The 16,117-nt window shown below is 33.6% G+C and overlaps 1 protein-coding gene across 1 annotated transcript in view; it reads left to right on the top strand.

Annotated features, from left to right (window-relative positions):
* LOC113499886 (glutamate receptor 1-like) overlaps positions 1 to 16,117 on the top strand; it is a 63,221-nt gene that overhangs the window by 35,002 nt on the left and 12,102 nt on the right. Inside the window, exons 3-4 of the mRNA XM_026880513.1 lie at positions 3,249 to 3,376; positions 4,933 to 5,062. Of these exons, the coding sequence (XP_026736314.1) occupies positions 3,249 to 3,376; positions 4,933 to 5,062 (258 nt within the window). The remainder of the gene's footprint in view (positions 1 to 3,248; positions 3,377 to 4,932; positions 5,063 to 16,117) is intronic.

Raw genomic sequence — 16,117 nt, 5'->3', positions numbered from 1 at the left:
TAATCCAGGATCTATGCAAGATGACAATCAATATCGGGGCTTATTGTCTTCAGTGCTGCAACCAATTACCCTAATCCCATAAGCATTACGACTGTCAATGAATTGCACTTTATTTTATACGTAATACTTTCTGGACAATCGGGATGATGACAATTTTTTTTTGCGGTGTCCGTCTTGTATTTTTTTGTATAATAATGGAGACGTATTTTTTAGTTTGTCCCGCAAACATAAATTGACCAAATTACAGTGAATGAAACTACACGTGACGTCACGATTGAGTATAAATTTTACTCTATCGTTACGTCACAAGCCCCTCTCCTAAACTTTAAAGCAGTTAATCTTTGTCAATTCTTGTTTTTCTGAAAAAGGAAAAAATACCTGTCTCATACTTTTCAATTTTCTAACTGAGGGACTAGTGAGATTTTTTTCTTTTTATACCCAGTCATCATCCCTTTTGTTTATTATCAGTTAAAGACTATTTTCTGCACCGTTATGGCTTACCGTATTAGGTATTTAAGATAAAGCTGCTTTTTGCAAGGTTTATTTTTTTCTTACCTTTTTTATGGTGAGGTGTCAATTTCACTGCGGTGACGGGCTCTTTCATCCGCGACAAATCTGTCCACTTCATACATACTATGACTAATTAAAAAATAGGCTCTCACATTAAGGAACAAGGTTCTTATGACGCGAGCAGTTATATAAACACTTAGATCACATGCAAAAAGAACATCTACTTAAGAACCCGAGACACACCGACTTTGATAGTCTAGGAAAAGTTCAAATATTGTCACATTAAATAATATAAAAACAAACGTATTTACTAACTTAATTAATATCACAAAAAAAAATGATAATTAAATTGTATTAAGTTTTTATAAATACTTTCTTTAAATAATACATTTTCAGGAGCCAAAGTTTGGAAGAAAGTTATATCAGTAGGCCATATTTCGTAAGTAGGTAGGTACAGAAAAGCACATTCGGAACGAGTGTAATCTAGAACAAAATGAAAGCAATCTTATGCAAGACAGCTTACAAACTGCATTCAGAGTAATTTATTATGCAGACTATGTGACCACAACAAATTCTCTTGCTTTCACATGATATTTACAATCTGTTTTATTATTACGAACGGTCTAAGGCAGACAAAAGTTAAGGAATCAAGGATTCATGAAAATTCAGTATATTTTTGGTCTGAATATAATCCATAGTAACATTATAAACGCGAAAGTATCTCTCTCGCAAAAACTACTGAACCGATTGTAATGAAATTTTGGGCACAGGTAGTCTAAAGTCTGAAAAAGAAACAAAAGTTAGGCTTTAATATTATTTATTTGAAATAATGAAATATTCCCCATGTATAATAGGTACGTTCTTTAAAGTGTCTGGCATTTGGAACTCGTCGATATTATTGACACATTATTCAGTTCCATTTGAAGTTTCACAATGTTAACCAACTTGCATAATAATTTTATTCACAGTGCACGAATTTGTTTTGTGAATACATCAAATTAAGTTGTTCGGTCTACCTCAAATGCTCACAAACCAATCAATGAAATTGTTACATAAGTATTGAATTGGCGCTAAACATAATATTATTATTCTCCAAAATAGCAACATTGTTGTTAAATGCTAATGTCAGATCTTTATTAGAAATGTGAACAAGTTTTTTTAGTACTATTTACAAAATCTTCTTCTTCTAATATATAAAATTCCCGTGTCTCGATGTTAGTTACCGTACTCCTCCGAAACGGCTTAACCGATTTTTACCAAATTTTATATGCGTATTCAGTAGGTCTGAGAATCGACTAACTTTTTGTTTTTATTTTTTTATAATGTGGCATTAAAAAATAAATACAATTAGAAATAATTTATTAGAAAAAACAATGTTTGCTGGGTCAGCTAGTAATATATATATATAAATCATCCTGGATGGCATGTTTTTCTTTTCAAGATTCTTCATATATTTGGCACACCATCCAAGTAAAATATGAACTATTTTTTCAACCGACTATTAAACAATTTATCCTTCGTACAAAATCATTTATAGAATGTATAAGATCTGACGGTTTTTAGTCAGATAAAAATATTGTGATCTAAAATGCCTACGCACAAAACACGTGACACAGCAAGTCGTCTCTTACCAATGTAATTGCATCCTAACACAATTACTTTAAAAGCCTGTCAGGAAAGCTAAATTTAATGAACTTGAAAATAAAGGGAATTGTCTTGTTTAATCCATTTCGCCTCCCGTACCTTTTTTATTTGGCAGTTGAATTAGAATTACGGATTAAATCATGTGGAGATCGATTTTTAGATTGAATCTTTAGTTTAAATCCTTAAAAGTGTTAAAGTAGTCAATTTATTATTTGGAAACATTTATGAAATATGGATACAAGACCAGGTCGAAGATTTTTGATGATATTGTCAATATATTTTTCTCTTGTAAAATAGTCAATATGTAGAAAAATCAGACGGATGAAACGTAATAAAGTGAAAATTACAATGATTAAGAACCGTATAATATCATTGATGTAATTTGAAGGTAGAGGAAGATTAATGTATGAAATGAAAAAGAAAAGCTTGTTCGATGATATGACGATTGATAAAGACGAATGCAAATTACACATAGCAACTAAAAGTTATAGTAGGAGTCCACCTGGGTACACCTGTTTTACCGATGCAGACATACATGCAAGAGCACTTAGCTAGGCAGAGCTAAAGAAAATACATATTCAACCTTTTTTAAAAACTAGGTGTCAATACGACTGTAAATAAAAAAAGGTCTCATCAATTTCATCCAGCTTTGATCGGTACTTTTTATTTGACGTCGGATGAACGTTTTTATTCTAAAAAAAGAGATAGGTAGTTATAAAACAATTATACTTGAATTTTACGTACAGCATTATAATATACTAGCTGTTGCCCGCGACTTCGTCCCCGTAGGTAGAAGATATAAGTTATGATTTATACCAGCCCTGTTTTTTTTTTCCTTTATTGTATCTTCGCTCCTATTAGTCGCAGCGTGATGGTTTATAACCTAAAGCCTTCCTCGATGAATGGTCTATGCAACACAAAAATAATTTTTCAATTTGGACCAGTATTTCTTGAGATTAGCGCGTTCAAACAAACAAACAAACTCTTCAGCTTTATATATTAGTATATAGATAAAAATGTTACTTCCAATTCACTATTTATAAAATAATGATAAAATGACGATGTAAATACTAAACTATTTAACGTTTGTACAGTATGCAACCAGTTCGCACGCGGGGTGTTCGCTATGCTCGGTGCGGTGACCCCGGAATCCTTCGACACCCTACACTCGTACACCAACACGTTTCAAATGCCTTTCGTCACTCCGTGGTTCCCAGAGAAGGTATGTTACCTCAGTTATTTGAATGGTTTTATATAAATGTTTGTGTTTTAGCTTGTTTTTTTTTTGCTTTCAATACAGAATTATGAATGCGAAAGATCTGGAGAATAAATTGCTGAAGTCCCTACGAATAAAAAAGTTTCTCTTCTGTCGTCCATCATTTAATTTCAGAACTACTATCGATAGAGTATAAAAAGTAATTTTCATATTATATCACGTAATTAATTAAGAAAAATGCAAAATTATAATCTTAACTGTGCTTTCAACATTCTAACCGACTAAGACGAGAATGTAAATTTTTACCGCAATTAAAGAAATGACAGGAAACATCAACGACACTTGAACAAGTTTAATGATGACAATTGTATTTAAGTGCTCACTTATGAAGAAAATTAGCAACATTGAAGATTGTATTACTTCGAAGTTTAGAGGTTTTGTCAACACCCTTTACACAAATCCTGTGCCAAAGTATTTATCGAACGCACAGGTACAGGGTGTGAAAAAGTTTGCTACTTGGTTCATTACACTGTGAGTGCAAACAGAGTACCCTCATGCACCAAGTTCTTAAAATCCAGCTTTACGTCACGTGCTGCACTCTACAATGTTCCCTTAGTTTAACTAACACAACTTCAGCCCAAGCTTAAACCAAAGTTCGGCAAATTCACTTTGCGAATAATTATAATACAAAGCTTTTTAAAATACTTAATTTCAAATAAATAGGGTTCAAAACGAGTAATGATAACGGCTAAGTGAAGCTTGGATTGTCAAACCTTTTTGCGTGACCTCACTAAAACTGACTGACTCAATCTACTGCTAGCTTTGATGAATATAAATGGTCTGAGTATGGCAAACTCGGCTGTTCCCGACGAGTGCCTGAAGGATTTTGCTGACAAACCCACTCTGATTCAATTTTTATCTTTAATACTGATAGAAAGCGCGTATCTGCTTTGATATATGGATTATATGAAAGCTTACCTACAAAATAATGATTTCGAAACTTATACCTATTCATGTACCAACCAAATCCCTATTTTACTATAAAAATATTTGTGTAAAACTTAACTGTAAATTGAATTTTCTTTAGTAATTGTGTGATTTGCTGTAAATAGGAGGTATTTGGACCAACAAGATTCTAAAAGAAGTTTTAATTAAGACTGACATAGAAAACATGGGTCGAGTTCTTCATTTATAATAAGTTTTCTTTTTAAAACTAAATAAAGCCTAGGAAGGTGGGCGAGCTGTATTAAAACTTAGATTTTTATCAAAGTTATGATTTATAAGATGATTGCTAAGAAAGAAATATGCTAGTAATAAGTAAAATACATTTCTAGTGGTTGTGAATTATGTGATTTAATATTTTTATTTAGATAGTAATTGAGAACCTAACAGAAATCTTGAATAAAAAATTACTTTAAATATAAATATGACATTCACCTCTGACATATGAAATCAAAGTTGTTTATTAGACATCAATATAATTATACCCAGCTATACTTTCTGCTCACACGTATCGTCGCGTCTTGATCACTTAAAAGTAACTCAAATGTCATACCCAACAGGTCATTCCTCCATCTTCGGGCCTTATTGACCACGCTCTCAGCATGCGACCAGACTACCACCGAGCCATCGTAGACACTATACTCTACTATGGATGGAAGGAAATCATCTACATGTATGACTCACACGATGGTAAGTAGCTGAACCACCTTTTGTTTCATACTACACCGCAGTATCAAACGATCCTGTTCCAAAGAGTACCTACGCGATTGTGCCATCTATCGGAGTGGTATTGTTACTTGTCAAGTGCATAGTGATATTGATCACAATATACGTAAACGGACTAAGGCCGTCTTTAATTGCATTCAATAATAGTAAAATGAACCTATATCACGTATCCTTTTCATGTTTATAGATGTTACATTTTATATTTTATTGTGTGTCTCATCACAGTTTCCGTTAATAAATTGTATCGGAAATCTCTTAGGAATCGGTAAACATATAATAACCAAAACGAGAATATCGTTCTTTTTAAAGGCGGTTAAAAATAAGCGAAAAATAATATTAAATCGGATCTTTCTCTTGAGGGTCTCTCTTGAGGTGTGGCTAAACTTATGTATTGACTAGTTTTAGTTTCAAAGTTATCAGCTAAAGCAAGGTGTCAGGGTATCATTCAAGCTAGTGAATCTAGTCACAAAATATTTTTTTAAAGTAATATTCGGCAAAATGACAAAATATTGTCACTAGAACAACACCACGTCACACACATTGTTCAGCGTTAGTAAAAATGCTTTTACCATTCCCAGAGCCGAGCTCGTACGTTAAAACAAATAAGAGAATGAAATCATCTCGTACTGTATGAATGACTGGTAATGGAGCTACCATAGCAGCCCATTGTATGTTCCACGGTCAATAGATGAGCTGTCATCCGCACTCTGTTCGATACCAAACTATGTTTAAGCCAACATGCGTATAAGTTTAGTCAGCCGTGGTAATCATGGCAGTTTTGTCCCACATTATAATTTTCAAGTGACGTCTGGTTTTGTTATTTACTTACTTATGTCTTCTGCAATATCCTTTGTGAGTTAGAGACAGCTTAACTACAGAAATCTTCGTACAAATACAATAGTTTTGTTTTATATGTAACAAGGAAATATCTAAATAACGTGTTATAATTTGACCGAGAAGTGATTCCACTTCCTTAAAAATTCAACACCTATGTGATAGGAATCTAAATCTCGTATAATACAAAACTCATTTCATATTCGGATAAGTACGCAGATAATGATAGCAGTGCCGTATCATCAACTTAGCTTATACTATTAACTAACTGAACGAGCAACATGCAGCCGCTGAGTCCCTTAATCGGCGCATTAAGCGCTTCGCGAGTCCAATAAAACATTTAGAATGCACATTACGTTGCCGCATCATTTGAGTGCATCGAATATGTATCCGAAACTAATCGTTCTCTTATTACATACTAGCTTTTCGCCCGCGGCTTCGCCCGCGTCGAAGTCGGTTATATCGCGTTTCCAAGAGAACTCTTCAAAAGTCCGGGATAAAGGCTATCCTATTTCTTTCTAGTTCTTTCTCAAGGTCAACTCTATATCTGTACCAAATTTCATTAAAATCAGTTCAGTGGTTTAGACGTGAAAGCGTAACAGACAGACAGACAGAGTTACTTTCGCATTTATAATATTAGTTGGGATATCGTAGAGGGTCGATCCTTTTTAAAACATCGCGACTCGATTACATTTTCAAGGTCTTAATCGTAAAGATAAACATTATTAAGAGAATTAGTCAGCAATGGACCAGTAAACTACAGAATAAGGATATGTTTTTCATCGAATATACAATTTTTAAACACCAGTTCTAGTCGTTATAGTACACTCATTAACTCATTAAAAAAAAAATTATTGTCTTTTAAATCTCTGTAATGTGTGGTATGAGTTTTATTTCTATGCAAAGTTACTCAGACAATTATTCTGTGTTCTGTGTTTTACCTTACACAGTAATAAGACTGAGGCACCATTGTTCACTTCCTACATTTTAATTGGATTAAGGTTCTACCAAACATTAATCCCCAGTACTTTCGTAAGAACATTGATGACTTACCTCGACTTATTCATATACACGAACTAATAAGGAATAGTTTTGAAATACTTCTCAACTTGAGCCGTTGATATTTCTATTTGACTTTGATCTACGAGTATGTATGTCATCTTACACGTGTATAGTCACGTAATTAATGTGTTTTACGACGTATTAATATTATTCGAAAGGCAAAGTTTTGGAACTTAACCACCGTGCCGTGAAGAAATAGTTTATAGTATTGATTGCAACATCGATTGAAATCTTTAATGTTATAATAATAATCTTAAATATTTATAATCGATTTTAATATTTAATTAACGAAAGTGGGATATATTATTTAATTAAATTTTACCAACACTTTAGAATAAACTGTCAGCTTTTAAATAAATCCTGTGATTATCGCAAAATCGTCAGCAGTTGTTATAGTTTTTACGTGATTAAGTATGATTGACAAATAATAATTATATTATTTCATACAAATATGATATAACAATTTTATTATATTAATTATGTTTTACCTGAACTACCAACATAGCTAGTTATGTTTGTGTATTTTTACAGAACTTAGTTTTATTGATTCTTGTCACTTGCTACGGGTGTCAATGGCGTAGTAATTATGGCTCTCGGCTTTGTTAAGTATATGTAGATTAGGAGTTAAGAGTACCCTAATATCCTTTTTGTTAAGGCCAATAAAATTATCAGACAGCCGAAGCTTTAGAATATCGCATCAGTAGAACAGGTCCAGATAATGAATAATGTATTTAAAAATCTAAACGTACCTACCTTATTGTCTTTACCTTAAAGTTTATATTTTGACAGTGTCTTACCTTTATATATTAAAAAAAATAAATTAGCTTTACTTTACCTAGACCCACTTAGAGCACGGGATGACACGAAAAAGTTCTAGAAATGAACGCGGCTTGCGCGATGCCTCACTTAACACAATTAGCGCTGAACGTAATTAAGCCATCATTGTGTTTCTGTCAATTGTTTGAAGTTTAAAGAAATAGAAAGATATTTTTAATAAAAAAAAATGTTCTTAATGAAAACTATGATTCTGATTATTATAGAAGATATAGTTTCATTATAAATTCATTAAGACTAAATTAATTACGGTCTGAATTTAGTCTTATTCACAGTATATTATGTATGTAGGTCCTCTTAACGATTTAATCACCTTTGTGCGAATACATACCTAACCTGAAAATGTAAGTGTATTAATAAAAGGATATACAACTGATATCCTAATACGTGAATTATATCTACGTGCCTTGGAACGTTTCCAAAATACCTCGTTTTGTGCGGTGAAGGGTTTTCCTGGCTGAAGAGCCATGGAACCGTGACTGATGTGCACGTACAGCTTACCACAAGCTTGTTTATTTCCCTAATTCGCTAAGAGTTTATTGAAACATTTACGTTTTACAAACTCACTTTCAGTTTGTCAAATAGTTTCAAAGCCAACCTACCTTGGGTTACCTTTCATTCAAAATCTCTTTGTTTAAAATTATATAACTGAGAGAAAAGCAGCAAGCTTTAGATCTGTTTGATTCGGAGTTATTTCGAAAAAATATTCATTCTCAACCACAATAATCGTTCTTAGTCTACATAAAAATGAAAACCAATCATTAACAACTACTATTTGAAAATTCATGCTACCGAAATGTCTGCCTTAATTTCTTTTAATATCAATAATTATTTCGTCTCTGAATTGGATCATCCGATCAGTCCGATATCAGAAAAAGGGAATAATAATTGCAACGTGGAAATTTTCGCAATTAAGATAATTTTATGAGCAATCAAATGTAGGTAGTATCTCATTCATCATTTTCTTTGTGTGCAGCTTTGAACCTTTGTAACGTCCGAATGCGTTTTTCCTTTATGAACATAACGTACGTGAACTTCTTACAAAATGTAAAGGAGTGGTAGAATTATTTAACAGTTAATTGCACAATACGGAATGTTATAAAATAAGGCTCTAAAATCATGTGTTAGGTTTTAGGCGGAGACAAGATGAAGTTAATAATCATAATATCAGTTACCCGCAGGTAAGTATGCTATTGTGGGATTTTTAACAGATTTTTATTTACAATGTACAATGTACTATTGCTTTGTTCTGTCCTCAAGTTCTTAGATCGCAAGCAAAAAAGCATTTTTTAACTTAAATTTTATTAATCAAGTAACAAAAAGGATCTGTGATTAAAATTGATAGCCATCGGAAATTATTATAGCTTTTGCCATTCCAAGAACTTAGCTTTCCATTGGTAAAAGAATTTTGAAAACGGTTCAGTAAATCCAGAGATTAGTCCTTTTAACTTCAAAACACACATTAATTACCTCTTCATATTATCTAGTATAGATACAGCCTTCCTTTCAGGGTATTTTTGTTCTTTTCTTTTTTAGCTTAAATTACCATGTGTAATCATTGAAAAATATTAAGGACAGAAAAAAAATATTAAAATGTGGCAACATACAAAAATAGCTGAGGTTTAATTCGAAAAAAATATGTTGAAAGAACGATTACAGGTATAAATATTAGCATGTTCGATGTTTAAAGAGAGTTCACCCCCTTCATGGCGTGACCTCCCGAAGCGGGGCTTAACCTCGCAAATCCAGAGATCTGTGGAGCCCACTTAACCACAAGCTACTCAAATATTAACTTTACTTACTCCCAGCATTATCACCGAGGCAAAACGTTTATTCGTTTTCTTAAAAAGAAACAAGATGATAAATACTCTTTGTTCACTCACTTCACGATGTGATTAAAAACTGAAAGGTTCGCTTTGTACCTGAAACTTTACAGTTCAGGAACGACGCTTTACGAAATTCTTTTAGATTTTAACACGCTTTGGATTGATTTTGAAAAGCTTCAGCTAGGTTTTATTAGAATCCCTATCTCTTGATACCGTGTTCCTATTTAGGATCGACAGGAAATCTTTTAAGCAATTTAACGCGATTGGGTGTAATTTAATCATTAGTCTTAATTTTTTTTACTATTTAGTTTGTGTTGTAAGTGGTTTTTGCCGTTGGTACTAATATATTTTTTTCCATTATACAGTACCAGTAAACTTCAGACTATCTTAGTGCATCCAAACCCGGGATAAAAAACACTGTTAAGGCGACTCAATTTCTGTTGTGTTTTCGGATTTACTTTTTAATATCAGTGAATATTAAGATAAAAGGGGAAAGAAACGGGGTGAGCATCGCAAAGTCGAGCCTTACTATTCTCTTTATCGTTTTGCTTTACAACAGAAAATGGCGGTTTTATAAATCGTAAATTGTACCGCTCGCCGGGGATTACAACAGAGCTGACTCTACCGATAATAAAATGTCGACACGAAAGAGATTGCGGGGAAAACGTTGGTCGGGGCTAATAGCTGCTGCAGTCTCTTTAATGGGGTGCCTATCACCAATGGAAATACGCCAATCTTAACTATTTCACGTTTTAACTATATCACCTTAATAAGCTTAAGGATTCGTTAATTCAATAGGTGTATAAAATATCAACTGAAAAAAGTCTTTCATATTTTACTTTGGTCACTTTATTGGTTCATATCCTGCTCAAAAGCCATTTCACCTACGTACCATTAACAAAAGTGCTTACTCCGCTTTGTGTCAGTTATTTGAAAGGGTTTTGATTCATAAATCGATTTTCGATACCCATCAAATATTATTCTTTACCTGATAACAACAGTACATTCAGGAACATAAAAATAAAACCGTACTTATTGAGTAAATCAGTCAGATTGCCGAAGACAAGTTCTCAAAAGACCCCTAAATAGCTCCTAACTACAGATGAAATACTGAAAGATTGGAATAGTTCCAGATTCCCTCCCTATTTCTCCAAATGTGATCTGTATTCACTGAACAAATTGCTTTACTGGTTCTCGTTAGATGTGTGATTGGACCGAAAAAACGAATCGGATGGCGCACAGAACGGCGTACAGAATTTGTCATCGATATATTAACATTTCACAATTGACGTAATTTCTAAATAGTGTCACTGAACAACTTGAAGTCGTTTTAAGGTTGCAGTTTAGAACCATCTTCCAACTCGTAAGCTGTTTCAACATTACATGAATATTGATGAACTTTAACAGCACTATCTACTCGAATATTTTCTTCCTATTTCATATTCCCTGAGCTTTCGCAGGAGGCAATAAATAATATTTATAGTACGCGAGCCGAACACCTCATTCGGGGCCGCCCTACCGTCGAGTTATGAAACTTTCCCGGATTTATAAGCAAAGAGTTAGCTAACAACTAAACATGTATCACGAAACGATCAACTTTTCGCAGGTTATATACCTTGAGAAATTTTCCTCTTGAAGAATTTTCATTTTATCGGCACCGAAACTGCGGGATTATGGCAGTTTCTCTTTAGTAGTGAACATAATATTACCGATTACATACACATTATAGTATCCTGCCGAGGATGGGATACTTTTAATATATAAAAAGAGCAAGGCGAAGCGGTTTTCTTAATACCATCATATACCGGTTTTTGGCCGCCACATCCCATAAAATCCGCAACATTTAAATCACGGCGAAATATTGCGGCAAATCCTACATTAAGTGATATGTAAATCGTACAAAACTGTTCAACGGTAAATAAAAGCGTGACACACAAAAAGCTGACACCAAAACGGTTTAAACTAGAATCCATAACTGGCATTTACGTAGGCCATTTGAAAATATTCGTCATGGCATTTTAGGTCGGGCGTCCGTTCCAGTACATACGGCGGAATTTCATTCGATTATCACAACGCGTTTGTCGGGTTGACCGTAAAGTTTTACGTTCCCTCGTAGGATTGCGGAACCACCGTACTAGAGCTGCACCTAATGATATTACTGAGTATTTCTTTCTCATTGCACCGGTTTGCTTTGCTCGTTAACCGCTAATCGGGATCACAAAAGGAAATTGCCAGAGTTAATCAAAATTGATACTGTTTCGCACCGCACTAAAAGGTATTCTTAATTTTGATGACAGTTCAAATCGTTAACTAGAACTTTAACTTGATTTATACGGTATATAAGTTGTTTAAAACTTCAAGGTCGTTATTTGGAATTAAATTCGTAACTTCGGCTTTCATGGGGACTATCCGAGCTTGACTTTGAATTTCGGTTTACATAGAAATAAAGGTGAAAGTTGGAAATGTGTTTTAATTAAGAATATTTATTTAACCGTTATATTATAGTAAGATTGGTTTACTTAGTATGGTGTAATTTAATCAATATTTTCAATGTGGAAAATTAAAGGAAAATATGATAAAAGCTAAGTTATTTAGTCCCTTTTTGACATAAACGAAATTGCAAATGATCACCTAAATAAAAACAGTTTTTAAAATAATGGACAAAAGTACAAAATACAAGTTTGTTTTGAAGCACCGTCACATGTCTGCACGACATACTTGTCTAGACCTGAAAAAAAACCTATCCAAGAATCTAGTTCATATGTGATTTATGGCCGAAACGAAAGCATTGCGCTGTTGTATACGACCGGCATTCCGCGTGGCTTTATTCGAAACCACGCCTGGTGATACCGCTATGGAACATTGCACGGTGTTACTTTACCCGATGTGACATATGCTGTACAGAACCACCTTACTTGAAAGCATATATATATATAAGTTGGTTTCTTACGTGATGTGGCTGTATGATGTAGTGTCTATCTGAAGGATAAATTTGCCTATTAATGGTTTCTTATTTCTCAAAGCAGCCTTAATCAACTAAATCTTTCCATAAAAGTTTTAACCTCGTACCTAAAAGCAGTTTTTATTTAATATTTTTTACTTTCTATCCTGGTGTTAAGCAAAGATTTGTCTTACACTTATTACGTTTATAGTGAAGTAGTAGAGGTCGGGATCCGAAGGCCTCTTGGTCGCCTTTTTCCTGAATTGGGTTTACTTTGTGAGTGCCTAAAGATCGCGACGTGGCCGGCGAATATTGCGTAAAATCAATCACAACAGTGAACCCGCCCTCCATTCGGGGTTCTACGAAAAATGTTAAGAATTTTTCTTCCTTGCCATCATGTATAAGATGGGTTCTAAGATTGCGTTTTAAAAGTAAACAAAACCTTTAACTTTTACAAGGAAAATAGCAATTTGTTTTCCGTGACATCTTTATGTATTTAGGCACGCAACGATTTCTAAGTGAGAAAGCGGGGTTTGTCATTAATTGGCTAACCATAAATTTAAAAGGATTACAATTTTATATATGGACTGTGCTTTGACTTAGACTTCATTGAGCTGTTTTGTTTTGAATATCTTAAAGGGGAGTTCACTTACCTTCATAATCGATTATCAGAATTGTGATATCTGAACAAGTGGGTATAAAATTGTAGATCAAAATCTTCCATAGCGAGTACGGTAAGCAGATTATATCCGTATTAAATTTATTCGAGCCCGTACAGCGATAGTCCACAGGTTTGCATGGCTGGGAAGTACGTCGTCCGCAACCGTCCGGCGCACCGCTCTCCCAAAACCACATAACTACACTCCATAACTGTTCTTACTGCAGCGAAGAAACATCAAATTAAAAACCAAAATCCAGGATACAAATTATAAAAAATAACACTAAGTAATATCAAATTCAAAGAACTATTTTCATCCTTTAGCATTTGTTTTGTTTCGGATGCTTCCTAAGACAGCTAGCCGGTAGCTCGTTATAAGTTCAATGTTTAAATTATTTAACATTTAAATATGCCTAGGGATTATTTACTCTTAGATATTTTGTGAATGTCATTAGGTAAGGTGGTTTTGCTAAAAGGACTGCGGTGAATTCTTTTTTTACCGAAACATTATGGTTTTGCAGACATCGCCCATGCTATCTTTTCTCTAATCAAACAAGTGGAAAGAACATGGTGTAACCAAAAAGTAGGTTTTTAACTTACGTTTTATTAAAGCTTTAAGGGAAACGATCGTACTCCCGATTCAAAATACAGAAATTGATACAGCTAATCTAAAATATCCACTTTTTTAAAAGGAAACTTCTATACACAAAGACGTAAACGTGAATTAAAATAGTGGATATTTTAATATTGTTACAATGATTTCTGTACTTCCTAGAATGTTACCTTTAATAAAAACTTTCATGAGTTGCACAGAATTCATTCTTTTCTTCAAAAGAACTCGTTATACCGTTGCGGTTGAGCTGAGTCGGGATCTTATTTCGCTAGCTGTTTGGAATAAGGAATAAGATTGATAGTCACCAAGAAAGCGATAGTTATATCTTCGAGAAATTCTCGATGCAAATTAAAATAATAATTCGTATTTTCGTATTTCCCAGTGATCTCTCAAATCTGCATATTTTATAACTTGTGGTTGCTTCTGTGGCAAATATGCAATAAATATTTAAATTAGATAGTTATAAAAATCTTTACAGTCTGTCAATTTACAAATACGTTTGGTTAACTGTATAGGTATATATTATGTATACAATAAATAGCCAAATTGTCGTCTTTCTTAAAACACCTTTTAAAGAGTATTTAAGAGTAAAGTAATAACCCATTATTCTTGACTTTCGAACCAAGAGACAATTTTGAATAAGGTAAAAAATATTCTGTCGGACCGTGCACTCCGAGGCAAATAGCCCGTAACATAAAAATGTAAATTTATTGCAAGTTACAACCGAATTGATATTTATGCAATGTCGTAAATTGTTTTGGGGGAAGAAACCTTCATTGGAGTTTCCATCGTACCCTAAAGTAAATAAGAGGGCAGCCAAGTGTTAGTCTACTTAACTGGCTTTAGCAGGCCACCTCGTAATTATGACCGCCTGGTACCCGTGCAAGCGGACTTTCGCTATTTTTATGTCCCCTAATTAAATTTACTTTGAAAATTCTTTGGTAAACTTACAAAAATACTTTAAACTACCATTTTAAGGTAAGATTCACGAGTAGAAATCGAAATCTGTTTACTGTATGGATAAACAAATTCTAGGTTCCTGAAGTGCTTCGTATCAAGAGGTTAAGTTTGTGTCAGAAAAGGGGTTATCTCAGGATCTTTTAAACCTAGTGTAGAAACAAATCAGTTTGGATGATTTATTTATAAGCTTGAAGAGCATCGCTTAAACTCTATTTTTTGCATTTGTTATTATATCGACAGAATCACAGAAATACATCAGTTGTGTAACTTTAAACTGTCTAGCTACTAAGGTTTATGAGCTACGAGCCTAATGCCGGACGAACGGAAAGGAAGCAAAGCCCTAGTATAAAGGGGCTGTTTTTTTACCATTCTCGCATGGAACTCTAAAAATCAAGGAAGCGTATTTTACGTATAAAATGCTTAAAACACAATCGATTCGTACCGAGATCAAATAAGATCCGAATCCGCCTCTGAGATCTGGAACCCTAATTAAGTAACGACATTCTCCATTAAATGCTATCAGTCGAATGCGATTGTTTTTATGTCATCGGGATTTGTAATTAATTCCTCAAGTCATGAGTCTGATAGAACATTATTTACTTTGAGTTATTTGGGTCCCAACCAATGGCCCCAAGGCGATTCACAGGGTACGCTTCGTCTGAAGGGCTATTGAAGAAGTTGTATTAATTTTAACTCATAAACAATAATGAATATTAATGGCATTTACTGTTCGCATCGAAAATGAACTTTAACAACGTTTTCACGACTGTTCTATGAACAAGTAACAACTTTTAATCATTAAGTGAGGTCTGTAGCCTAGCGTCTTCCTAATTAATTTATTAGACTGTATTTTATTTAGGTTTTTTTTATATATTATGAAAAGTTTTTTATATTGTCAGCATGTTATACTTTTATCGCGGCAGTAATCGTTTAATTGTGCAAAACTCACAACAGAAATTGTTGTGAGTTTTGCACAATTAAACGATTACTGCCGCGATAATTTTCCCAACATATTTAAACAGAGACCCTATTTAAATAGTAAACAGAACAGCTTTTTGAACAAGCTAAGTTACTTAATTTTGATTCATCATAAATACGACATAGCTGTTTTCAATATGACTTCGATGTCATTCAACACAAGAAGTATTCCTAATTATTATATAAGTTCAAAACCAGTCAAATGTTAACCTACAACTCTTAATTCACATTTTCACCTTCGCATTTCATCTTCATGCACATTACTTCCAATTTATCGATATAAAAACTTGAACAAGATCGAGGCGGGTTGTAG

Source organism: Trichoplusia ni, chromosome 1, assembly GCF_003590095.1.
Source record: "Trichoplusia ni isolate ovarian cell line Hi5 chromosome 1, tn1, whole genome shotgun sequence".
Taxonomy (NCBI): Eukaryota; Metazoa; Arthropoda; class Insecta; order Lepidoptera; family Noctuidae; genus Trichoplusia; species Trichoplusia ni.
This window is presented reverse-complemented; position numbering and strand designations above follow the sequence as displayed.